Raw genomic sequence first — 27,933 nt, forward strand, 5'->3', positions numbered from 1 at the left:
CAGTTTGTCCTCCGCCCACAATCTGGGCGTCAATTCATTCTGTCGCCATCCCTTCATCCGCACAAAACAAAACATTACTCGTTGACTACAGTACTCATTTCTTGTAGTTCTTAAGAAAAGGATTTCTATTTTTTTTTTGTGTATCGTAGGTCACTATAAAAATGCATTCCGGGACTTTGGAAAGAATCGGGTCGCCCATAAAAAGGACGCTTTCTCGGGGAGTGAGTGAGGACGAGTCACTTCGCAACATTATCAAAGAGGTGAGCGTCGAGCAATCACGTCGTTATTGTATATTGCGACATTTACAAGAGTCATGCAGTCTATTATCTGTAGGCTATTATCTACTTTTATAGAGTCTAATTTGGCATTACTAGGCTACAGTGGTTACAGTCGAGAAGATTCATCCTCGAGCGTTACAGTAAGCCACTGCATGTGTTTTATATTTTTAAGATGTTTACTTTGTTTTTTTACTGTTGTGTAGCCTACTCATTTTCATTTAGACTCTCACCCCAATGTTACTGTAGCATGTGGTTTTACATTGTTTCAAGTTCACTTACGGAAAACGTTAACATTGTTACAATGACTTCCTTTCGAGCAGTGTTACATTGTAGCCAGGCTACCCACAACTGAATTGCCTTCAAATGGCTTTACGTTTAGCTAGTTACTTAAAACACTAGAGAAAAATGGCTTCTAATCTCTGACTAACCTTAGTGTCTCCCGTTAGGGCACAAGTAAAACAGAATGGCTACTTCGTTACAGTGTGCATAGAATAGGGATGACACATTGACATTGCATGACTAATGTAGTTAGAATTCAGTCATCAGTGGTTCATCATAAGTAAAAAAAAAAATTAAAAAAAATCATTGGTAGAGTACATTTAATTTACAGTCCATGAGAACTGGACCTAGAGGTTTGCCAAATTGTGTTGATATGTATCCTAGGGGTAGGCCTAAATCCATTTGAATTAAATCACTTTTTGACAGCATCCCTTTTGATTTAAACAAAACTTTCCATACATGTCTGTCCATGGAAGTGGTTAGAAAATCGCTTTTTGGACCTGAGTGTCAAAACATTCACGAAATAAATGTGCTCAAAGTTGAACATTTTGCATACCCTTCCATACCATAGACATTCATTACTGGAAAAGATAAATGGTTGAGTTTGATATAAATGTTTAAAAACTTTTATTTATTGCCATTTTTTACATTTTAAACCTTTAATGCCAATGATCTAAAAACGGATTTCTGATTGTTTTCATATTCGCATATGTTGTAGCTTAGACCCTATTTCACATCATTTGAGTTTGTTGTGCCTGCCATTGGTTGAGACACAACATGCTCTTGAATACAGGGTGGGTGACATTTCAATCATAGAAATATAATTCATAGAATGGACCTATCCCTTCAGACCACTGCAATTTAGCTAGTACACCATTGAAATTGAATTAAGATTGTACATTTAATTATTACCACAAAGATGACCGCCAGTCCATCCACTGTTGAATGTTAACTTAAATGGTAATGTCTATTCTATTATCTATGATTGCATTAGGTTTCCTATGGAGGATTGCCAGTATGATTTAAAACAAATATTCCCATTAAAGTCAACATTCTCATCTTTGCGGTACGATTTGGAAGTTTAAATKTCAATTGTATTTTTGTATTTATTATGAATCCCCATTAACTGCTGCCAAAGCAGCAGCTACTCTTCCTGGGGTCCAGCAAAATTAAGGCAGTTTATACAATTTTAAAAACATTACAATACATTYACAGATTTCACAACAGTGTGCCCTCAGGCCACTACTTCACCACTACCACATATCTACAGTACTAAATCCATGTCTACGTATGTTATCGTGTCTGTGCCAATGTTTGTTGCTTCACAGTCCCTGCTGTTCCATAAGGTGTTTCTTGTATCTGTTTTTTAAATCTAAATTTACTGCTTGCATCAGTTACCTGATGTGGAATAGAGTTCCATGTAGTCATGGCTCTATGTAGTCCTGTGTGCCTCCCATAGTCTCTTCTGGACTTGGGGATTGTGAAGAGACCTCTTGTGGTATGTCTTGTGGGGTATGCATGGGTGTCCGAGCTGTGTGTCAGTAGTTTAGACAGACAGCTCGGTGCATTCAACATGTAAATAGCTCTCATAAATAGAAGTAATGATGAAGTCATTCTCTCCTCCACTTTGAGCCAGGAGAGATTGACATGCATATTATTAATATTAGCTCTCTGTGTACATCCAAGGGCCAGCCGTGCTGCCCTCTGAGCCAATTGCAATTTTCCTATGTCCTTTTTTGTGGCACCTGACCACACGACTGGACAGTAGTCAAGGTGCGACAAAACTAGAGGCTGTAGGACTTGCCTTGTTGATAGTGTTAAGGCAGAGCATCACTTTATAGACAGACTTCTCCCCATCTTAGCTACTACTGCATCAATATGTTTTGACCATGACAGTTTACAATCAGAGTAACTCCAAGCAGTTTAGTCATCTCAACTCAATTTCGACATTATTTATTACAAGATTTAGTTGAGGTTTAGGGTTTAGTGAGTGTTTTGTTCCAAATATAATGATTTTAGTTTTAGAAATATTTAGGTATAACTTATTCTATGCCACCCACTCTGAAACTAACTGCAGCTCTTTGTTGAGTGTTGCAGTCATTTCAGTCGMTGTAGTAGCTGACTTGTATAGTGTTGAGTCATCCGCATACATATTCACATTTTAGTAGATTTATCAGCCAAACCATTACACCCACCCTCTATTCAAGAGCATGTTGTCTCAACCGATGGCGGGCACAACACAAAAACCTTCAATTAGCTGTTCCAGGCGACTGTGTGATCACGCTCTCCGTAGCCGACGTGAGTAAGACCTTTAAACCGGTCAACATACACAAGGCTGCAAGGCCAGACGGATTACCAGGATGTGTGCTCCGGGCATGTGCTGACCTCCGGGCATGTGCTGATTACCAGGATGTGTGCTCCGGGCATGTGCTGACCAACTGGCAGGTGTCTTCACTGACATTTTCAACATGTCCCTGATTAAGTCTGTAATACCAACATGCTTCAAGCTGACCACCATAGTCCCTGTGCCCAAGACCACAAAGGCAACCTGCCGAAATGACTACAGACCCGTAGCACTCACGTCTGTAGCCATAAAATTTGATTTGAAGTGCTTTGAAAGGTTGGTCATGGCTCACATCAACACCATTATCCCAGAAACCCTAGACCCACTCCAATTTGCATACCGCCCAAACAGATCCACAGATGATGCARTCTCTATTGCACTCCACACTGCCCTTTCCCACCTGGACAAAAGGAACACTTACGTGAGAATGCTATTCATTGACTACAGCTCAGCGTTCAACACCATAGTACCTCAAAGGCTCATCCACTAAGCTAAGGATCCTGGGACTATAACACCTCCCTCTGCATACGTGATCATGGACTTCCTGACGGGCCGCCCCCAGTGGTTAGGAGGACCACCTCGCCAGGTAGCACATCTGCACGCTGACTCTCAACCATGAACTCCCCAGCGGGCTGCGTGCCTTTGTCCCCTCCTGTACCCCTGTTCACCCACGACTGAAGGCCAGGCACGACTCCAAACACCATCATAAAGTTTGTAGACGACACCAAACAGCATTCAACGACGCAGACACGCCGCTATAAGTAATCAGAGACCCTGGCCAGGTGGTGCCCAGAATAACAACACTAACCTCAACGTAACAAGACTAAGGAGATTATTGGAACTACAGGAAAAGGAGGACCGAGCACACCCCATTCTCATCGACTGTAGTGGAGCAAGTTGAGAGCTTCAAGTTCCTTGGTGTCCACATCAACAACAAACTAGAATGGTCCAAACACACCAAGACAGTTGTGAAGAGGGCATGACAAAGCCTATTCCCCCTCAGGAAACTAAAAAGATTTGGCATGGTAATGAGATCCTCAAAAGGTTCTACAGCTGCAACATCGAGAGCATCCTGACTGGTTGCATCACTGCTGGCGGATGGCAACTGCTCGGCCTCTGACCGCAAGGCAATACAGAGGTTAGTGCGTACGGCCCAGTACATCACTAGGGCTAAGCTGCCTGCCATCCAGGACCTCTACACCAGGCGGTGTCAGAGGAAGGCCCTAAAAATAGTCAAAGACCCCAGCCACCCCAGTCATAGACTGTTTCCTTCTACTACCGCATGGCAAGCGGTACCGAGTGCCAAGTCTAGGACAAAAAGGCTTCTCACAGTTTTTACCCACAAGCCATAAGACTCCTGAACAGGTAATCAAATTTATTCATTGTGTGCCCCCCCCCCCCCCAACCCCTCCTTTTACGCTGCTGCTACTCTCTGTTTAACATATATGCATAGTCACTTTAACTATACATTCATGCACATACTACCTCAATTGGGCCGACCAACCAGTGCTCCCGCACAGTGGCTAACCGGGCTATCTGCATTGTGTCCCACCCGCCAACCCCTCTTTTACGCTACTGCTACACTCTGTTCATCTATGCATAGTCACTTTAACCATATCTACATGTACATACTACCTCAATCAGCCTGACTAACCGGTGTCTGTATGTAGCCTCGCAACTTTTATAGCCTCGCTACTGTATATAGTCTGTCTTTTTACTGTTTTATTTCTTTACCTACCTATTGCTCACCTAATACCTTTTTTTGCGCTATTGGTTAGAGCCTGTAAGTAAGCATTGCACTGTAATACCTGTTGTATTCTGCACACGTGACAAACTTTGATTTGAATTATGTAAAATATGAAAAAATAAGAGTTTACACRTTTTTTKGATAATTGAGGTTAAGGTAAAAAATAAAATTATCTGTTTATCTTTTCCAGTTATGAAGACATGGATGTCTCATAGTATGGTGGGGTATGCAAAATGGGTCAACTTTAAGCATCTTTATCTCTTGAATGTTTGGCATTCAGGTCCAAAAAGTCATTTTCTGAGCACTTCTACAATGGCCAAATATGTATGGAACTTTTCGTTCAAATCAAAAGGGGTGCTGTCAACCTGATTTKAATTCAAATGGATTTACCCATAGGCTATTATGAAATAACTCATTCATTTGATTGCGCTTCATTCATGAATCCATCTGTAAAACAATCCTCTGGCATCATTATCAAGCCTTTTGCCAAAATGCTAAAATTCAGTAACAGTGGGTAGGCCACTCATTTGATTGACCATCACAGAAGACTTCATACCTTAGCAAGTGATAATTCCACATCAATCAGTGTAGATTAAGGGGAGGAGACAGGTTAAAGAAGGATTTTTAAGCCTTGAGACAGATTGTGTGCCATTGAGGTTGAATGGATAAGACAAAATATTTAAGTGTCTTTGAATGGGGTATGGCAGTAGGTGCCAGGAGCACCGGTTTGTGTCAATCACCGCAACGCTGCTGGGTTTTTCATGCTCAAGTTTTCCATGTTATTCAATAAGGGTCCACCAACCAAAGGACATCCAGCCAACTTGTCACAACTGTGGGAAGCATTAGAGTCAACATGGGCTAGCATCAAGGTTTCTGTTAGGAAAATAAGGTGCCGGGCAATGTGACTGGACAGATTTTAATTTGCCGGACATTTGAGAAATTTGCCATATACCCATATGCATTGGGTGCATAACGCATTAGGGCGTACACCCACTGCTCAAAATCACATTTAGATTATTGTAATTCATTTTAACAGAATAGAATTTACCCTGTAAAGTTGAACGTTGTTCTTGTACCAAAATTACAAGTTTTATTAAACTTTACCCGTTGCGTCGTCATCCCTGCTATAAATCATAAGTGATATATTTGTATAATCTAATTTGCGAGAATTAAAGTAGCAGGTTAGGAAAATTAGGTTAAGGTTAGCTAAAATGCTACAAAAAAAACTGGGTCCCTTCTAGCCATGACCGGGCTGGCCTGCCCCACTCCCCCTTCCCCCTGCGATTCAGCACCAAAGCAGTGGAAAGAGGACACTCTTTGGTGGCTACAAAATTAAGAAATTATAAAACTGATGTTGGACAATCAAATTCGATATGTAAATTAACTAAATTCAGCTGGTTCATTGAGAAAGAGCTTATTTTACAATGCTCCTGTGAAACTAGGCCCGCGCCGTGCATTTATGAAAGCACGTGCTTCGTGTCATGTGTGATGTACATGACTTATTGATAACAACTCTGTTTCCTACTATAGGCAGTTGGCTGCCTAGTGATTGTAACTGTCCAATGTAAATATTTGGCAATGCTGTTTAGTTTCCAAGTGCTACTGAAGAAGCTCAACTGAAATACACATCATTACTCTACTCTAGTCTATCAATCCATTCCATATACCATACATGACACACGGGTGGCATTTTGGTGATCTTACCTAGGGCTGTAGCATCACTGCTTGGACCAAGCGAGATGAACACAATAATTTGCCTCTAATTTACTTGCGTTTGTGCGGTGGACTTTGGTCTGCTCAAAGTGAGCTGTCAGGCCAACTCCTTGGAGCAGCTTGCTATGCGCATCAGCCTTGTCACTTTGTCCTCGAGGCCGTCTTTACTCTGTTTTGGAGAAAGAATCCCCACTTGGCAGGCACACTGGAAACTTGGATAATCAACACAATCTTTGCCAATTTTCTAGTCAGGGTACACTCAACAGAACCCAAATCGACTGCGCTCGTGCGCCATCGTGCGCTATCGTGCATACATTTATTTTGCCCCCCCCCACACCAAACGCGATCACGACACGCAGGTTAAAATATCAAAACAAACTCTGAACCAATGACACATTAATTTGGGGACAGGTCGAAAAGCATTAAACATGTATGGCAATTTAGCTAGTTAGCTTGCACTTGCTAGCTAACATTAATTTGTCCTATTTAGCTAGCTTGCTGTTGCTAGCTAATTTGTCCTGGGATATAAACATTGTTGTTATTTTACCTGAAATGCACAAGGACCTCTACTCCGACAAATTAATCCACACATAAAACGGCTAACCGATCCGCTTCTAGTCATCTTTCCTCCTTCCAGGCTTTTTCATCTTTGAACTTATATGGTGATGCATCTAAACTTTCCTTGTAGCCGGTCCGTGTCATGAGGACCTTGTGTCTTTTGCGTGAGTAAAAATAGAAACACACACCCGACACTAATTTTCAAGCAGCTTGAATTTATTAGCCTATGAAGTTTGCCTTTTGCCTTTGAAGTTGCAGCACATTGACTTGTATTTCCATCAATGAATAAAAAACATGATTTTGCCATTTGGCCTGAAACAGTTTTATTTATCAGCTTTTCATTTTTTATCGGCCAAAAGCCGGCATCTTTCGACACCTTGTAGAGTCAATGCCCCGAGGAATTGAGGCTGTTCTGAGSACAAAAGGGGGTGCAACTCAATATTAGGAAACTTTTCCTAATGTTTGGTACACTCTGTGTATACCAGCTGACTATGGGATGTGGGAACAATGTAAAAAGTATGCAAACAGTTATTCCCACATGCTTTGTAGACATTATTATTATTATGGCTCTGTCTGATATGTCTTTTGTTATTTTGTAAGACGGAGAGTTCGGCCAGGCGTCTGACACGCAGTGAGAGCAGAGGGGGAACCCTCAAGAGGAGAAGTGGGAGTCAGGTATAATAAGAGCAATGGATGAAGCTACTGGTAAATTTATTATGTGTCCCAAATGGCACCATATTCCCCACAGGGCAGCCCTACACTGATCTGACATTTAAACATGATTACCTCTGATTCTATCTGTGCTATAAACCATACTAAGAGTATGCTTGAGCTTCTTATTATATTACTTGTTTGAGTGTTGTTGACCTTTCTCTTTGTCTTGTTCCCACCAGCAGTCTGAGGATCAGGAACTAATGATGGAACTCCCTGAGATGGTGATTATCTGCGAAAGCTTTTTTTATTTTTTATGTCAGATTACCTTTTCTCATATTTGAGCAGTATAACCAGTTCGACTGGATGTCAAACCTTCTCACTGCCTGTGCTGCATATTCAGAGGGTGCATACTTTTTATGAAACTCACACAAAATAACCCAGGAAGAAATAATGTAGCTCCAGTGCAATTATGTGTTGTCATGCCAGCAACTTGTTGCTTTATAAAGAATAAGAAAACCTGGTATGACTCAAATAAGGACCATAGACCAGCAATAGCTATCAAAAAAATTACATCTCCATGAAGCAATATCCAACAGTTGAATATCAAATTACATGTTAATTAAACCAGTATTGTTGTTAGTGTGACTAGATGAAGCTGCCCACTGCCATGCCTGTGTTTGTTGGGAGCGCGATGACTAATTGGMTCTTCCCACGGATATTCCTGTGTTTGTCAGCTTGATCTGCAGGCGAGCTACGACGATGTGTTGCAAGAGCTCCGTGGGCTGGAGCTGCAGCGGGAGACTGTGTTGTTCCAGGTGGACGTTCTGCACGACGCCCTGGAGGGGGCCGAGGAGATGCTGGCCGAGGCTCAGAGAGAGGCCAGCCATGCCACCATGGTACATCCAGTCATACACACTTGCAATGACTGAGATATGTGGTTGTATGACCTATCTTAGTGAAATGTACTGACTGTAAGTCACTCTGGATAAGAGTGTCTACTAAATTAACAAAATCTAATGAACATGTAAAAAGATCCTGGAGGAGCAAAACAATGTTTATAGTAGAAACCCAGTAGGAATGTGCTATTTCCTGTGACCCAACTGTGGTTCTCCTACTGTTGAAGAATCACTGCTCTAAAACAATTCACAACCCTCCGCTGCATTGAGTCATAAATGGATGTKTCTTTCTGTATTTGAAGGAGTTGGAGCAAGAGAGAGAAGCCAAGAGGAAGTTGGAGGACATGGTCAGCTCTCTGATGCAGGAGGTGGAGAGGCTAAAAGAGGTAATGAAGTATGACGAGGAGTGGCTTACATAAACATACAGAGAGAGGCACAAGTTCAGCAGGATTCCTGGTTTTGGACATATCCACGGCAGGTAGCCTAGCAGTTAAGAGTGTTGGGTCAATAACCTAAATGTCGCTGGATCTAATCCCTGAGCTGACTAGGTGAAAAAACAGTCTGTGCTCTTGAGCAACCCTAATTGCTCCTGTAAGTCGCTCTGGATAACAGCATCTGCTAAATTACTAATATGTCAATTGTAAAAATAAAGAGTGACTAATAGCTTGTAGCTTCATGCCATCTCTGGTTTATTGCGTATCTCTTTCCTTTGTCAGGGGAGTTTTCTTTCGGCCCTGTGCTTTGCTGAACTTGACAGAATGAAGTGTTTCCACTGCTGGGAAATTTCAGCCTGGGGGACAACCTCCCACCATACCTGTTATTCTCAGTGTGTGTTGTGTACATTACCCTTCCTAAAATGGGGCAATGTAAATGATTGATAGATATTTGTTCTGTCCCAAAGGATATGTTTCATAAAGGTGTTATGCTTGCTACATGTTGACTAATGTCATGTGGAGTACATTTTGTGTTCTAATGAGAACATCACATTTCACTCGGTTACATTTTAACATTTACATTTTAGTAATTTAGCAGAYGCTCTTATCCAGAGCGACTTAGTTCGTGCATTCATCTTAAAACAGCCAAGTTGGACAACCACATCACAGGCATAGTAAATACACTTTTCCTCGGAATAGCTATCAGCAAAGTCAGAGCTATCTGTTTGTTATCTGCTACTGAGGCTTGTGGCAGGTTAGAAGGGAGTCGTCTGTTTGCAATTAAATGGGATAATCCACCTCAAGCCTACGAAAGTCCAGAGGGCATATGGAAGAAAAATGTATTCCCATGTTATGTCGAGCACAATTTATTTATCTCATGGTCACTACATAACAAAAGTTGTTTTGTCGACCATGAGATGATTGTCTCATGGTCATGACATTTAGGGCTCCCAAGTGGCGCAGCGATCTAAGGCACTGCATYGGTGCTAGAGGTGTCACTACAGACCCTGGTTCGATTCCAGGCTGTATCACAATCGGCCGTGATTGGGAGTCCCATAGGGTGGGTACAATTGGCCCAGCATCGTTAGGGTTTGGGCGGGGTAGGCCTTCATTGTAAATAAGAATTTGTTCTTAACTGACTTGCCTAGGTAAATAAAGGTTAAAATAAAACAGTTTTGTCTAGGTCAACTCTATAAATAGGAATGTACTTACTAAAGATAGATTGACAGTATGGTTGAGGCGGCAGAGCCCACGGTGGATCAGCTCATACGTTTTTATTGATTGCCGCACTGATGGATGGTACATTTTCATGCTTTCATTCGTGTTTGGAGCTCATTATCAGTTTTAAATTAGAATGTTAGCAAGTTAAATGTCCATTACCTTGCGCTAAGAGCTTGTGGGGGATTTAAGCCTTGAATGATGCCTGACAAGCAGCTTGATCTCTCAGGCTGTATGCCACCCCCAGGACCACAGCCAATCGCATGCAAGCAAAAACGCAGCTAACTTGGCTGGCTAGGTAGTCTTGCTAGCTAGCTAGTTGTCTTTGCCGGTTGTTAGTTTGCATAACAGATATGTGTATAATTGCAAGGGACACTTCATGTTTAAAGGATCATATAAAAATGTACAGAGCGGGTGAGCTCCATTCCTGACAGGCTGATCAGATTCAATAGCGGCCTCAGAGGCTGATGTCAGGATGCTCTAATATATTGATAAATGTCACATTGTATTTACCCCCTCAAAAAGGAAATGCTAATTAGCGGCTTATGTGGCTATCATACAGAACTACAAATGCCCGTCTCCAGCTTCACGTCACTTACCATGACCATGATGATCTGGACGAGACTGCCGAATCGAGGCAAAAGTAAGTTTATCCTGAGATTCTATCTAATGTTAGCTAAATATGGTAATTTATCATTTGTTTAAATGAAGTCTGAACTGTATTGGGCAAGTAAAAAATGTGCACATACCTGATATCTAGCTAGCTAGCTCATGGTTAGCTAGTTAGCAATATTAGCCTGGCTAGATGGCTACATTAGCAGTCTATTTGGCTAGCCATTTAAATGCATGAGAAGTTCATAAAAACGAGTTACTTTCTTTGGCTTTCATAAACCAACAGTTTAGCTTGCTACTGAACTAGCTAGCTAACTTAGTTTTACCATCTAACATTCTAGATCATGTTTGTTTGTGTCTGTGGGTAATACTTGACTTGCAGCTATCCTAGCTAGCAGTATTATTTTGGTCTGGCTTTTTAGAGGTTTCAGAGATGGACTGATTATCATCCTAATCATTAGCAAGTGTAYGTACTTTACTGCGAGGAAACATTGACCTGTTTGCTGTTTCCCCTCTAGACAGCATATCATTAGTATAGCTAGTAGGGAAGGTTGTAACTTTATTTAGTCCTACCAACTATGGTGTGTTAAAAATTAATTGTTTTTTTAAAGTGTGTGTATATATATACTTTTTACCCCTTTTTCTCCCCAATTTCGTAATATYCAATTGGTAGTTAGTCTTGTATATAATGCATACTCCACTCAAGTGGAAGTGGAACTTGTTGACTAATGCCAACGCGGCGGCTGCTAAGAAGGTAGCAGCTGCGGACCAGAAGACTACAGCCAAGGCAGCACTGGTCCACACCTGCCCTGTCTATCGGGAAAGTAGTATTGGTTGGTTGTACTGACCTGTTTGGTACTCTTTCATATGAGTAGTAGTGTGGCATCACATTGCTTAGTTTATCATTTGTGTCAACTTTGAATTCAATCTAAAACACAGATTAACTTCCTCCATTTTGTCTTTCACCTTTTATAGACGCAGACCTGAAGACATTCAAGCAGCACTTTGAGAACAATCATCCCAAGTCCCCAAAGGTCCCAGTACTGGTTGATGTGCAGGCCTAAGTGACCACACACTCAAATGGACCTACAGCTGGGATAAGATTCTTCCATCATTCACACACAGTAGACATAGTATAAACCATGTTGTCAACAAAATGTTGTCCTCAATGCTTAAGTTGTATTGTGTATGGCTCAATTGGTGGAAATGCTGTGATCACTCATTGTCTTTAATTGTGATTCACAGACACAAATTGACCACGATTTGAATTCTGCAACTGAGACGGAATGATGTCGAGGGAACCGCTGAGACCCCATGTATAACTGGACCTGGGCCGGATATTTGTGGCAACAACCTATAAGGGATGCAGAAGCACACCAGCACAATTTGATGTTTATTCCATGGCCAACCATCCCTCTAGCAACCCCTTATTCCAGACTATGCCTTTTATGCCCCATGGTCCCTCAACTTTGGACACTTTGAAACTCTCCGTCTCATCTACCTTCACCCATTTTCCGTATGCTGCTTCCTTCACTCCTCCTGATTTGATAACATCTAGACTCAGTAACACGTTTAAAAGTGTTGTGGTGTACTGTTTTTGCCAACTTTTTTTTTACTCTGGTAATGCTGTCCTGCTTATTCTGAGGTTCAGATTGAATGCAGTGGTAAATGTGCTGCTCACAATTGATAGCAGCAACATTGACCTGTTAAATTGACAAGAAAGCTGTTGATATAGTTGCGTTTTCGGCATGTGTTTCTCATTCTGCTGGAGTTGACCAAGTATTTATATTAAACCGACCTTATGCATCCAGTTGGTTCTCCGTTTAACTCACCCACCAAAAATCACAATATGCTGTTTTACATTTTGTTATTTTTGCTGATCTAATTTCTAAAATTGAAAAGCAGAAGAATCTGTGCGCTCTCTGGTAGAAGAGCACCATATGAACTATTATTACTATGTCCCAGGTTTGTGGCATTGATTAATATAATTATAATTACATATGTTATGTTTACAAGGCATATGTATGCATTGTTTACTATTTTGATTTCTTTAAAACAATGTGATTGCTGGAGTTCAGGTGTTTGATGTGATTGATGGAGGACTAGGTGCATTCTTGTCAAATATGCTCATTCATGATTGTGGATACATTCTGCGATTAGTTAATCTGGCTTTGAATCTGCAACAGAAGATGTCAAGAAGTTCTGAATTGCTTTAATACAGCAGTGTATTCTGACATCATACATTTCAATAGGTTTCACCTCATTCATATAGTTGGCAGAAATGATAAGGTATTAAATATACACCTCCACTGGCTGTAGGAGAAGAGCATCTGGTAAAGTAAGGGTATGTTGCTAATATCAACTAGCCTGGTATTCATGGCACATCGTAAATATCTGACTGCTACTAGGATAGTATTTTGTACAAGACACGACCAAATGCATAAATAAGCCACAAATATTAGTTAAAATGTGGAAATTAAATTAAATATATTTKGTTTTGGATCAAGGTAGCTATAGCTTGCTGACAGCAAAGGTGTCAGCTAGAGATGAAATTAGGAGCTCTTTTTTTCCCACCTTTTATTTAACCAGGTAAGCTAGTTGAGAACAAGTTCTCACTTACAACTGTGACCTGGCCAAGGCAAAGCAGTGCAACATAAACAACACAGTTACACATGGAATAAACAAGTGTACAGTCAATAACACAATAGAAAAAAAAGTCTAAATACAGTGTGTGCAAATGGTGTGAGGAGGTAAGGCAATAAATAGGCCATAGTAGTGAAGTAATTACAATTTAGCAAATTAACACGAGTGATAGATGAGCAGATGATGTGCAAGTAGAAGTACTGGTGTGCAAAAGAGCAGAAAAGTAAATAAAAACAATATGGGGATGAGGTAGGTAGATTGGTTGGGCTATTTACAGATAGGCTATGTACAGCTGCAGCGATCGGTTAGCTGCTCAGATAGCTGATGTTTAAAGTTAGTGAGGGAAATATAAGTCTTCAGCGATTTTTGCATTCCATTCCAGTCATTGGCAGCAGAGAACTGGAAGGAAAGGCGGCCAAAGCAGGTGTTGGCTTTGGGGACAACCAGTGAGATATACCTGCTGGAGCGCGTACTATGGGTGGGTGTTGTTATCGTGACCAGTGAGCTGAGATAAGGYGGAGCTTTACCTAGCATAGACTTATAGATGACCTGGAGCCAGTGGGTCTGGCGACGAATATGTAGCGAGGACCAGCCGACTGGAGCATACAGATCGTAGTGGTGGGTGGTATAAGGGGCTTTGGTGACAAAACGGATGGCACTGTGATAGACTGCATCCAGTTTGCTGAGTAGAGTATTGGAAGCTATTTTGTAAATGACATCGCTGAAGTCGAGGATCGGTAGGATAGTCAGTTTTACGAGGGTATGTTTTGCAGCGTGAGTGAAGGAGGCTTTGTTGCGAAATAGGAAGCCGATTCTAGATTTAATTTTGGATTGGAGATGTTTAAAATGAGTATGGAAGGAGAGTTTACAGTCTAGCCAGACACCTAGGTATTTGTAGTTGTCCACATATTCTAAGTCAGAACCGTCCAGAGTAGTGATGCTAGTCGGGCGGGCGGGTGCAGGCAGCGAACGGTTGAAAAGCATGCATTTAGTTTTACTAGTGTTTAAGATCAGTTGGAGGCCACAGAAGGAGTGTTGTATGGCATTGAAGCTCGTTTGGAGGTTAGTTAACACAGTGTCCAAAAAAGGGCCAGATGTATACAGAATGGTGTCGTCTGCGTAGAGGTGGATCAGGGAATCACCCGCAGCAAGAGCAACATCGTTGATATATACAGAGAAAATAGTTGGCCCGAGAATTGAACCCCGTGTTACCACCATAGAGATTGCCAGAGGTCCGRACAACAGGCCCTCCGATTTGACACACTGAACTCTGTCTGAGAAGTAGTTGGTGAACCAGGCGAGGCAGTCATTTGAGAAACCAAGGCTGTTGAGTCTGCCGATAAGGATACGGAGTCGAAAGCCTTGGCCAGGTCGATGAAGACGGCTGCACAGTACCGTCTTTTATTGATGGCGGTTATGATATCGTTTAGTACCTTGAGCATGGCTGAGGTGCACCCGTGACCAGCTCGGAAACTGGATTGTACAGCGGAGAAGGTACGGTGGGATTCGAAATGGTCAGTGATCTGTTTATTAACTTGGCTTTCGAAGACTTTAGAAAGGCAGGGCAGGATGGATATAGGTCTCTAACAGTTTGGGTCTAGAGTGTCTGACCGCGGCAGCTTTCCAATCTTTAGGGATCTCAGACGATACGAAAGAGAGGTTGAACAGACTGGTAATAGGGGTTGCAACAATGGCGGTGGATAGTTTTAGAGAGRGCCCAGATTGTCTAGCCCAGCTGATTAAACGGATCCAGGTTTTGCAGCTCTTTCAGAACATCAGCTGTCTGGATTTGGGTGAAGGAGAAGCCTGGGAGGCTTGGGCAAGTAGCTGCGGGGGGTGTGGGGCTGTTGGTTGGGGTAGCCAGGAGGGAAGCATGGCCAGCCGTAGAGAAATGCTTATTGAAATTCTCGATTATCGTGGATTTATTGGTGGTGACAGTGTTACCTAGCCTCAGTGCATTGGGCAGCTGGGAGGAGGTGCTCTTATTCTCCATGGACTTTACAGTGTCCCAAAACTTTTTGGAGTTAGAGCTACAGGATGCAAATTTCTGTTTGAAAAAGCTAGCCTTTGCTTTCCTGACTGACTGCGTGTATTGGTTCCTGATTTCCCTGAAAAATTGCATATCGCGGGAACTATTCGATGCTAGTGCAGTCCGCCACAGGATGTTTTTTGTGCTGGTCGAGGGCAGTCAGGTCTGGAGTGAACCGAGGGCTATATCTGTTCTTAGTTCTACATTTTTTGAAAGGGGCATGCTTATTTAAGATGATGAGGAAATTACTTTTAAAGAACGACCAGGCATCCTCAACTGACGGGATGAGGTCAATATCCTTCCAGGATTCCCGGGCCAGGTCGATTAGAAAGGCCTGTTTTAGGGAGCGTTTGACAGTGATGAGRGGTGGTCGTTTGACCGCGGACCCATAGCAGATGCAAGCAATGAGGCAGTGATCGCTGAGATCCTGATTGAAAACAGCAGGGGTGTATTTGGAGGGCAAGTTGGTCAGGATAATATCTATGAGGGTGCCCATGTTTACGGATTTAGGGTTGTACCTGGTGGGTTCCTTTATCATTTGTGTGAGATTGAGGGCATCTAGCTTAGATTGTAGGGCTTCCGGGGTGTTAAGCATATCCCAGTTTAGGTCACCTAGCAGAACGAACTCTGAAGATAGATGGGGTGCTTGCAAGGATTTGTAGTCTTGCATGATGTCTACTTTGATGATAATTACCATTTTCGAATCTGAGTTAATAGAGATGGCTATACACTGCTCAAAAAAATAAAGGGAACACTAAAATAACACATCCTAGATCTGAATGAATGAAATATTCTTACTAAATACTTCTTTCTTTACATAGTTGAATGTGCTGACAACAAAATCACACAAAAATGATCAATGGAAATCAAATTTATCAACCCATGGAGGTCTGGATTTGGAGTCACACTCAAAATTAAAGTGGAAAACCACACTACAGGCTGATCCAACTTTGATGTAATGTCCTTGAAAAACAAGTCAAAATGAGGCTCAGTAGTGTGTGTGGCCTCCACGTGCCTGTATGACCTCCCTACAACGCCTGGGCATGCTCCTGATGAGGTGGCGGATGGTCTCCTGAGGGGATCTCCTCCCAGACCTGGACTAAACATCCGCCAACTCCTGGACAGTCTGTGGTGCAAACGTGGCGTTGGTGGATGGAGCGAGACATGATGTTCCCAGATGTGCTTCAATTGGATTCAGGTCTGGGGAACGGGCGGGCCAGTCCATAGCATCAATGCCTTCCTCTTGCAGGAACTGCTGACACACTCCAGCCACATGAGGTCTTTGTCTTGCATAGGAGGAACCCAGGGCCAACCGCACCAGCATATTGGTCTCACAAGGGGTCTGAGGATCTCATCTCGGTGCCTAATGGCAGTCACGTAACCTCTGGCGAGCACATGGAGGGCTGTGCGGCCCCCCAAAGAAATGCACGACCAACCATGCTGACCCACCGCCAACCGGTCATGCTGGAAGATGTTGCAGGCAGCAAACGTTCTCCACGGCGTCTCCAGACTCTGTCGCATGTGCTCAGTGTGAACGCTGCTTTCATCTGTGAAGAACACAGGGCGCCAGTGGGAATTTGCCAATCTTGGTGTTCTCTGGCAAATGCCAAACGTCCTGCACGGTGTGGGCGTAAGCACAACCGCCCACCTGTGGACGTCGGGCCCCTCATACACCCTCATGGAGTCTGTTTGTACCGTTGAGCAGGACACATGCGAGATTTGGGCCTGCTGGTCGATTTGGCAGGGCTCTGGCAGTGCTCTCCTTGCACAAGGCGGAGGTATGCGGTCCTGCTGCTGGGTTGTGCCCTTTCCTACGGCCCCTCCACGTCCTTCTCTGATGTTACTGGCCTGTCTCCTGGTAAGCGGCCTCCATTGCTCGGACACTTACGTGACAAGACACAGCAAACCTCTTGCCACAGCTCGCATTTGATGTGCCATCCCTGGATGAGCTTGCACTACCTGAGCCACCTTTTTTTTGTGGGTTGTTAGGGACTCCGTCTCATGCTACCACTAGAGTTGGAAAAGCACCCAGCATTCAAAAGTGACCAAATAAACATCAGCCAGGAAGCATAGGAACTGAGAAGTGGTCCTGTGGTCACCACCTGCAGAACCACTCCTGTTATTGGGGGTGCCTATAATTTCCACCTGTTGTCTATTCCATTTGCACAACAGCATGTGACATTTATTGTCAATCAGTGTTGCTTCCTAAGTGGACAGTTTGATTTCACAGAAGTGTGATTGACTTGGAGTTACATTGTGTTGTTTAAGTGTTCCCTTTATTTTTTTGAGCAGTGTATTTATAAAAGTTACGTTGTCCGATAAGTGTAAATCTCTATGAAAACATCACTGCAGGGAAAGCCTACATGAAACACAGACCTTGTTTGAAGTGGTTCTGAAAYCCCCTATGGAAAAAACGATTGGAACCATTTCTGTGTTTCACCGCTATGTTTTATGGGTATTATGACACGTCCACTGTGGAGCTCCATAGAGCTAACCCCCTGGATCAGGTATGCATCTGCCTATAAAGCACTTTGACAGCTAATCTGCCTGCAAGGAGCCTTGCCTATAAAACGGCCTGCAAGGCAGCATCCTGATTTATCAGCCTCAGAGGCTGAAATTGAATCTGATAAGCCTGTCAGGAATGGAGCTCACCCACTTCAAATGTTTATATCCACAAAACATGAAGTGTCCCTTAATTATACACATATCAGTTATGCAACGCAGCTAACAACCAGCATTGATAACGAGATCGCTTGCTTTCCAGCTAGCTAACAAGACTACCTAGCTCACGAGACTAGCCCAGTTAGCTGCATTGTTTCTTGCGTGAGATTGGCTGTAGTCTTGCGGGTGGCACACAGCCTGGGAGACCGCACTGCCTGTCAGGCATTGTTTAGGGATTAAATGCCCCACAAGCGTGATCAACGCAGCCACAGGGTCTCTTAACAAATTAATGGATGATCCGTGGTGCTTAGATTTTCTTGCAATCTTGACAAAACTTTTATGTAGTGATCATGAGATAAATAAGTTGTAATCTCSACGTAACAGATTTTTTTTCTTCTGGACTTCCATACAAACTACATTGTTATGATTAACAATGTTAAACAGTGTTAAATAACAATAAGAAACACCCTCTCACTGTCAACTGCGTATATTTTCAGCAAACTTAACGTGTAAATGTTTGTATGAACGGAGGATTCAACAACTGAGACATAAACTGAACAAGTTCCACAGACGTGAAAAAACAGAAATTGAATAATGTGTCCTTGAATAAAGGGTGGGTCAAAATCAAAAGTAACAGTCAGTATCTGGTGTGTCCACCGGCTGCATTAAGTACTACAGTGCATCTCCTCCTCATGGACTGCACCAGATTTGCCAGTTCTTGCTGTGAGATGTTAYCCCACTCTTCCACCAAGGCACCTGCAAGTTCCCGGACATTTCTGGGGGGAATGGCGCTAGCCCTCACCCTCCGATCCAACAGATCCCAGACGTGCTCAATGGGATTGAGATCCGGGCTCTTCGCTGGCCATGGCAGAACACTGACATTCCTGTCCTGCAGGAAATCACGCACAGAACGAGCAGTATGGCTGGTGGCATTGTCAGGATGAGCCTGCAGGAAGGATACCACATGAGGGAGGAGGATGTCTTCCCTGTAACGCACAGCGTTGAGATTGCCTGCAATGACAACAAGCTCAGTCCGATGATGCTGTGACACACCGCCCCAGACCATGACGGACCCTCCAACTCCAAATCGATCCCGCTCCAGAGTACAGACGATAAACGTGAATCCGACCATCACCCCTGGTGAGACAGAACCGCGACTCGTCAGCGAGAGCACTTTTTGCCAGTCCTGTCTGGTCCAGAGACAGTGGGTTTGTGCCCATAGGTGACGGTGATGTCTGGTGGGGACGTGCCTTACAACAGGCCTACAAGCCCTCAGTCCAGCCTATTGCGGATAGTCTGAGCACTGATGGAGGGATTGTGCATTGCTGGTGTAACTCAGGCAGTTGTTGTTGCCATCCTGTACCTGTCCCGCAGGTGTGATGTTCGGCTGTACCGATCCTGTGCAGGTGTTGTTACACATGATCTGCCACTGCGAGGACGACCAGCTGTCCGTCCTGTCTCCCTGTAGCGCTGTCTTAGGCGTCTCACAGTACGGACATTGCAATTTATTGCCCTGGCCACATCCGCAGTCCTCATGCCTCCTTGCAGCATGCCTAAGGCACGTTCACGCAGATGAGCAGGAACCCTGGGCATCTTTCTTTTGGTGTTTTTCAGAGTCAGTAGAAAGGCCTCTTTTAGTGTCCTAAGTTTTCATAACTGTGACCTTAATTGCCTACCATCTGTAAGCTGTTAGTGTTTTAACTACCGTTCCACAGATGCATGTTCATTAATTGTTTATGGTTCGTTGAACAAGCATGGGAAACAGTGTTTAAACACTTTACAATGAAGATCTGTGAAGTTAATAGGATTTTTACGATTTATCTTTGAATGACAGGGTCTTGAATTGAGTTTATGTGAAAACAATATTTTTTGTGAACAAGTTTCATTTTGTCATTATAGCAAGGTTGGTAGCAACCAATGATGTATATCAACCATGGATTGCTGATGCTACAGTATGTATTGGCAAATGAGAGGCTTTGAAGTCAACAATCGGTCATATTGGCACTCCCCAGAAGAAGCAGTCGTCCATAGGATGAATGGAATTCCACAATATTTCAATTAAATGTTTCAAGGACAAATGTACATGTATTTTTGTTGTTGTAGTGGTGACGGTAACATTAGAACTTTGGACATTTTATTGTACTTTAAGGACATTTTACTATAAGGAAAAAATATACTTTATGTTTAGCTCACATAATAAAATTTAAAAGTATGCATTAAGTTGTCTGTAATAGAATTTTTTTTGCAAAAACAAAAGATTTCTTACTATGGTGGGGGGGGGGGGTAAAAATGGCTTTAGAAAAGCGCCCCCTCTCTGTCATCTAGTTCATATATAAATCATTGGTAACAACATGTGAAAATTATTGTGGAAATCTGTTGCAGCTCAAGTCAACTACAAAACCCTAGCAAATGTATCTACACACAGTAATACCAAAGTCAATATTAGCATGTGAATTAGCTGGCTAACTGCACTATCAATTTAGGAATCTTATCTCACCGAGTTCGGCTTACAGTTCCTCTCTGCCCAGAGCGAGTGCAGAGTATGTTGCTTTTCGGCTACTGTCCCAACGATCTTACCGCTAGGCTATATGCCGCCCTTATAGAACTTTCCTACATGATTTCCTGATTTCATAGATGGAAGTAAAATTTTACCCACTGATAGAACATAGGTTTTCACCAAATTGACAGGAGTTTCATGATTTTTATTTCTGGGGCTGGATTATCCCTTTAAAGCCCTAAGAAGTGCTAAACAATGTATTCTAGCTGGCAGTCTATATCCTCCTCACTTTAAGAAACCTCAGTAGATTTTCAAACAAATAAATATCTGCAGTGACTCAGAGACTGTGGTCGTAATAATTTGGTCATCTGATCATCAGTATGGTCTTGTGGTTGGGCAAGTCCTGTGTGACCCAAGGCTGTGTGTGTGTGTGTCTTGTCAAATGGCATTGGCCTTGTACCCAGCACGCAATCTGCTCTGCAGTAGGATGGCTTGCCCACTTACTGACAGATATGCAGATGCTGTCTGTTTCCTATTGTAATCGGGAAACGGTAATGTGACAATTGGCCTGGCTACTTTCCCAGCCCATGTCTCAAACCTACATTGAAAAAATACAGGTGAAGACACTGGGATTCTAATATCCCATAACTTTGCAACAATGGGACTAACTATGCTAGTTAACAACCGCGCTAGTAGTTAGAAACGGCACTGGTCCGAGATTAATGACGACGTTGTCTTAACCTGTATATTTTCGACTTAGCCTCAAACCGTGCAAATAGAGCTATGAATATATTGATAGTATAGCACAAGATGTACTACAGGCTATAAAATGTATTTGACAGAGATTTGGACTCATTCGTAATAGTAACAGCCCAGACTCTGTAAGTCATTATAATACGACTGTTCTTGTTGAATTTGGTTTTCATATCACCCACTTCTAGCCTGGAGTGTCCTGTTGACTTTTGCATCTAGTTTTACAGTATGAGAATCTAAGGTCTGTGAGCTTCAAGATGTAACACCTGCCTGTTTCCCTGCTGTAATGAGGTCTGTRCAGGGTTTGCATCCCTAATGGCTCCCTATATAGTGCACTATGTGAAAATGGTTAATATAGCTGTTATATCTTCCTGTTCCACAGGAGAGGAAGACCATTCCAGCAGTACCAGTGTACACACTCGTCAAGGAGCAGGAGAGGGAGGAGGAGATGGCTAGACAACAAGCACAAGAGATGAAAATAAAAAAAGAAACACAGGAACAAGTCAGTGATGCAACAAGGGATGAGGACAATTCTACCAAAGATGCGCCTCTCTCTATTATCCGATTGGACAGTGAGAGCCCCGGGCCCAACAACGGACTACCATTGGAGACCAGCGTTGGGGGGCTGCTCGCCGCCTCCTTCAAAAAGGAGAGGGGGGAGCAGCCCTCTGACAGTCCAAACCGGCCCCTTCCTCTCCACGTCGCCCGGCTGTGGTCCTCTGTGGACTCTGAGGACATAGAAGAAGGGGCAGAGGACAGCTTCACCAAGTTCACTAAGATGGTCAACAAGACCTTGGGACCGTTGATGTTGGGTAGCCAGACCCCAGGGAACAGTCAGGAGGAGAACAGGCGTGGCATCTTTCCAGATAGGAACAACGACACAGACAGCATCAGCGCCTATGAGGATGCCTGCACTGACACGCCCGAGCTGGATGAGGGAGACGGGCCAAGGCTGCCCCATGATGAAGGATCCCCGGTGGATGATAATGAGGGAGAGCCATCGAATGGCAACGATCCCAAGAACCCCAAAAACACCAATGATTCTTGCATTCTGTCATAAGAGCTGCAGAACTGTTGTGGTACGAAAGGTCAAATGTGCTCTCACTCTGTCTGCCCTCTTGATAATATAATATATGCCATTTAGCTTTTATCCAAAGCAACTTACTCATGCGTGCATACCTTTTTTTACATCTTGAAAAAGGGTTAAAAAAAATCTGTTCTTGGATCAGTGCGCTCATACAATCCATCGACACTTTTTTTTAATATATATATATATTTTTTTTTAAATGTACCTTTATTTATACAGGTTTTTCTCATTGAGATAACATCTCTTTTCCAAGTGAGACCTGGTCCAATAGCAGCAGGGGGAACAACGTTTCAGACAAAACAACTTACTAACACAACATTAAACAAAACTATAAACCCACATACAGTACAACAAAAACATTTTACATTAAAAACACAAAATTCTTGACTAAAAACAGCTGGCCTAAAGACAATTACACTCTTCTATGATATATACATCGATCAAGTGTTTATAAAAGGGTATTGTCAACATTGGGAGTTGTCTTAGCGCAATCCGGCACGGGGGAATTCCAGTAATGTCTACAGACGTCTTTCTCCCTCGGCATGACTTGCAAGGTCGCACTTACGTGTTTAGTTTTCCTGCCGTTCGGCACAAAAGGCAAATGACCTCCCTCTGTTTATTAGTGACTGATGATCACTTAAGACTGTTTGCGTACACTGAACTATCAGATATGTTTCAGGACACACCACAGACCTCTAGCATTCTAAACAGTCAAATTATGTGATTTATAGATCACATACTGATAGTGCTGAGCGATTAACAAAAATGTTTAAAGTTCAATTATTTGAATTCCATTTCATTCAGTTTTTTTTCTATGAGCTCAATGCGCAGTTTCTCTAGAGATAAATCCGATCAAGCCGAACTGTGCGATGTAGTAGGGAGTTGTAGTTTCCAACAGGCCAATATTCTACTTAGTTTTGCACAGAAATGTGGTAATTAACTACAATGACCATAATCCATTTTGCGCATACTTGGCCAGTCTGTGTGGGGCAGACACAGACGGAGAGAAGAGACAGAAGAACGTGTGATTGAGAGTGATAGAGCAGTTGTTTCGCAAGGTATCTCTATCTGAAAATACATGATCTAAGCGATTGATAGTTTGTATTCAGCAGTCATAAAAATATGCCTTGTTTACTTTGAAGAACTACTAAAATAGTGATTTTGTCAGACGGCATATACAGCAGCTCTATAGAGATGAGATGATGACATGGAATTAAATAATAATAATCTTGTAAAATACACAACTGAAATATTTTATTAAAGTCATGTGAATAAATGATGGTTAATAAGTGATAAGCAGTAATGGGCAGTCACTGCCATCATGGGACTTTATTCGTTGTTTTGTTCTGTGTTGCAGAATTCAACCCACATAGTGCATTTAATGTCTAAAGAAATGATCTAAACCAAAATCGAAAACCGTGATGATTTTTTAAATAATCGAACCAAAACCAAACCGACCTCAAAAAGCACTAATTGCTCAGCTCTACATACTTTAGAGTTGTAAGACGATAATAGCTGTTTTTGTGCTCTTATAAGATCAGATGCTGGCAAGATTGTAATCACAATAGCAGGCAGCCAAGGAGCTAGCTACTATACTACAGGGAATGTTTTTAGGGAATTTATGGGTGTTAAACCATCATTGTCTCACGTCGACATTTATTTTATCTAAGAAGTACTTGGTGTTTTATCTAAGAAGTACTTGGTGCCTTTCCTGCCTCACCTTAAGGCATTTTATAAATATGAAAGATGAATTTGAAAGATTTAATATGAATTTCCTGAATCTAATCTAGCTTTAGTTATTATCAGACATCCATCATTTGAAGTTAGTATGATACTAGCATGATTGACAAAGGGAACAATCCATTTAATTGTAAAACTTTAATGATACCTGATCATATTTTCTATTTACACATACAGTAACAGTACTGCATGCTACTCAGTGCTTTTAAGGTCATGCTTGCATGGTTGCAGTGAAACTACTGAATTGGGAGAAACTTTACATGTTATCTTTTTGTATCTGACATTGCTGGACAATATATCCTTTGTTTTTATAATTTTTCTACCCCTAACCATTAACACAAGACCTGATGATAATCTTTTGACTTGGAGTTGCTACCTATACATTTTCTTATGGCCCAAAATGAATCCCAAATGGCACCCTATTCTCTTTGTAGTGCCTTATAAAGGGAATATGGTGCCATTTGGGACGCATACTTTATCAACATTTCTGTCCATATTTTAAGCTAGCGAGGTCAAATGGAATTTATCTGTTTTCCAATCCTCACCTTTTGAAATTGGCTAAGTTTCCATGGCTACCTAGAAGTCTTTTTTACTGCGTGTGTAATATGAATGTGAACTTGGGTGCAAATCTTACACTGCCTTCAACACTAGGTTTTGTGTATTGTTGGGGCTTTGTGTGTATCTCAAGTCAGAATGGAGCTCTTAGTGGAAGGGATGTGAAGTTAGGAATAAGATTTAAATATGTTACTTTCTAACTTTGATACTTGTGATTTACATGTTTACTACTTCTATTCTGTTTCTGTTGCCTGAATTTCTCTTTCTGCTGGAGATATACTGAACAAAAATATAATCGCAACATGCAACAATTTCATAGATTTTCCTGAGTTACAGTTCATATAAGGAAATCAGTCAATTGAAATACATTCATTAAGCCCTAATTTATGGATTTCACATGACTGTGCAAGGGTGCAGCCATGGGTGGGCATAGGCCAACCTACTTGGCAGCCAGGCCCACCCACCGGGGAGCCAGGCCCAGCCAATCAGAATGAGTTTTTCCCCATAAAAGGGCTTTATTACAGACAGAAATACTCCTTAGCTGATGTGGAGGTCCTGGACTAGCGTGGTTACACGTGGTATGCGGTTGTGAGGCCTGTTGGATGTACTGCCAAATTCTCTAAAACAACATTAGAGGCAGCTTATGGTAGAGACATTTAAGTTATATTCTCTGGCAACAGCTCTGGTGGACACTGATGCAGTCAGCATGCCAATTGCACCCTCCCTCAAAACAAGACATATATGGCATTGTGTTGTGTGATATAACTGCACATTTTATAAACAAATTTGTGTACAACATTTGAGAGAAATAAGCGTATGGAACATTTCTGTGATTTTTTTTTATTTCAGCTCATGAAACATGGAACCAACACTTTACATGCTGTATTTATATTTTTGTTCAGTATGTACTTAAGGTTTCTAAACACGCAATACAGTACCTGTTATGTTGATTAACGGTTATGTGTCTTATATCTCTAATGCAACTTGATGTCACAATTTATCTTGAGGAACATTTAAGTATTTTCTGAAAAACTACTAATGTACAGTTGAAGTCGGAAGTTTACATACACTTTAGCCAAATACATTTAAACTCAGTTTTTCACAATTCCTGACATTTAATCCTCATAACAAATTCCCTGTCTTAGGTCAGTTAGGACCACCACTTTATTTTAAGAATGTGAAATGCCAGAATAATAGTAGAGAATGATTTATTTCAGCTTTTAATTATTTCATCACATTCCCAGTGGGTCAGAAGTTTACATACACTCAATTAGTATTTGGTAGCATTGCCTATAAATTGTTTAACTTGGGTCAAACGTTTCGGGTAGCCTTCCACAACCTTCCCACAATAAGTTGGGTAAGGTTTGGCCCATTCCTCCTGACAGAGCTGATGCAACTGAGTCAGGTTTGTAGGCCTCCTTGCTCACACACACTTTTTCAATTCTGCCCACAAAATTTCTATAGGATTGAGGTCAGGACTTTATGATGGCCACTCCAATACCTTGACTTTGTTGTCTTTAAGCCATTTTGCCACAACTTTGGAAGTATGCTAGGGGTCACTGTCCATTTGGAAGACCCATTTGCGACCAAGCTTTCACTTCCTGACTGTTGTCTCGAGATGTTGCTTCAATATATCCACATAATTTTCCTGCCTCATGATGCCATCTATTTTGTGAAGTGCGCCAGTCCCTCCTGCAGCAAAGCACCCTCACAACRTGATGCTACCACCCCCGTGCTTCACGGTTGGAATGGTGTTCTTCGGCTTGCAAGCCTCCCCCTTTTTCCTCCAAACATAATGATGGTCATTATGGCCAAACAGTTCGATTTKTGTTTCATCAGACCAGAGGACATTTCTCCAAAAAGTGCGATCTTTGTCCCCATGTGCAGTTGCAAACCGTAGTCTGGCTTTTTTATGGCAGTTTTGGAGGAGTSGCTTCTTCCTTGCTGAGCTGCCTTTCAGGTTATGTCGATATAGGACTCGTTTTACTATGGATATAGATACTTTTGTACCTGTTTCCTCCAGCATCTTCACAAGGTCCTTTGCTGTTGTTCTGATTGATCAGAAGGATCAAGGACCAGACTTGTGGAGGTCTACAATTTTTTTTCTGAGGTTTTGGCTGATTTCTTTTGATTTTCACATGATGTCAAGCAAAGAGGCACTGAGTTTGAAGGTAGGCCTTGAAATACATCCACAGGTACACCTCCAATTGACTCAAATTATGTCAATTAGCCTATCAGAAGCTTCTAAAGCCATGACATAATTTTCTGGAATTTTTAAGCTGTTTAAAGGCACAGTCAACTTAGAGTATGTAAACTTCTGACCCACTGGAATTGTGATACAGTGAATTATAAGTTAAATAATCTGTCTGTAAACAATTGCTGGAAAAATGACTTGTGTCATGCACAAAGTAGATGTTCTAACCGACTTCCCAAAACTATAGTTTGTTAACAAGAAATTTGTGGAGTGGTTGATAAACGAGTTTTAATGACATTACATTTAAGTCATTTAGCAGACGCTCTTATCCAGAGCGACTTACAAATTGGAAAGTTCATACATATTCATCCTGGTCCCCCCGTGGGAATTGAACCCACAACCCTGGCGTTGCAAGCGCCATGCTCTACCAACTGAGCCACACGGGACCTCCAACCTAAGTGTATGACTCCAACCTAAGTGYATGTAGACGTCCGACTCAACTGTATCTTTAATACAAAATTATTTCTATACTTGGCACATACTTGGCTCAAATTGTGTGATACATTAGCAGAAGCATGCTGCAGTAAGTTTGCACAACTAGTTTTGTGGTTTGCACTTGCAAACAGGATTTGCTGCTAACCACTAGGTAGCCTAGATCGAATCCCGGAGCTGACAAGGTAAAAATATGTTGTTCTGCCCCTGAACAAGGCAGTTAACCCACTGTTCCTAGGCCGTCATTAAAAATAAGAATTTGTTCTTAACTGACTTGCCTAGTTAAATAAAGGTAAAATAAAAATCATATGACATGCTCTAAAATGGCACAAATAAATGTTTCACAAAAAAACAGCTATATTCCTTCCTGAGTGGTAATGCTTATGCTTTATCATCATGTTTTCACCAAATAGTTACCTAATAAGAAATTGTATGTATTTTTAGAATGAATTTGATTATTTTAAAGAAGAAATAGAGAAATGTGCAGGTGTATAAAATATTTCATCTTACAACATGTTATCTTATCACATCAATTATGTATTATCAATG

The 27,933-nt window shown here is 42.0% G+C and overlaps 1 protein-coding gene across 3 annotated transcripts; it reads left to right on the forward strand.

Moving 5' to 3' along the window:
- LOC111970210 (leucine-rich repeat flightless-interacting protein 1) lies at positions 1-27,675 on the forward strand. Of its 3 annotated transcripts, none has more exons than XM_023996801.2 (6): positions 1-260; positions 7,520-7,594; positions 7,813-7,854; positions 8,308-8,469; positions 8,772-8,855; positions 21,699-27,675. In XM_023996801.2, the coding sequence occupies exons 1-6, from the start codon at positions 162-164 to the stop codon at positions 22,374-22,376; spliced, it is 1,140 nt and encodes a 379-aa protein (XP_023852569.1). In that variant the 5' UTR covers positions 1-161; the 3' UTR covers positions 22,377-27,675. The 3 variants fall into 3 exon arrangements, with proteins under 3 accessions (XP_023852569.1, XP_023852571.1, XP_023852570.1); XM_023996803.2 differs by having other exon boundaries at positions 18-260; positions 7,520-7,624; XM_023996802.2 differs by having other exon boundaries at positions 18-260; positions 7,816-7,854.
- Positions 27,676-27,933: the final 258 nt, after the last annotated feature.

Source organism: Salvelinus sp. IW2-2015, linkage group LG11 (genome assembly GCF_002910315.2).
Source record: "Salvelinus sp. IW2-2015 linkage group LG11, ASM291031v2, whole genome shotgun sequence".
Classification (NCBI taxonomy): domain Eukaryota; kingdom Metazoa; phylum Chordata; class Actinopteri; order Salmoniformes; family Salmonidae; genus Salvelinus; species Salvelinus sp. IW2-2015.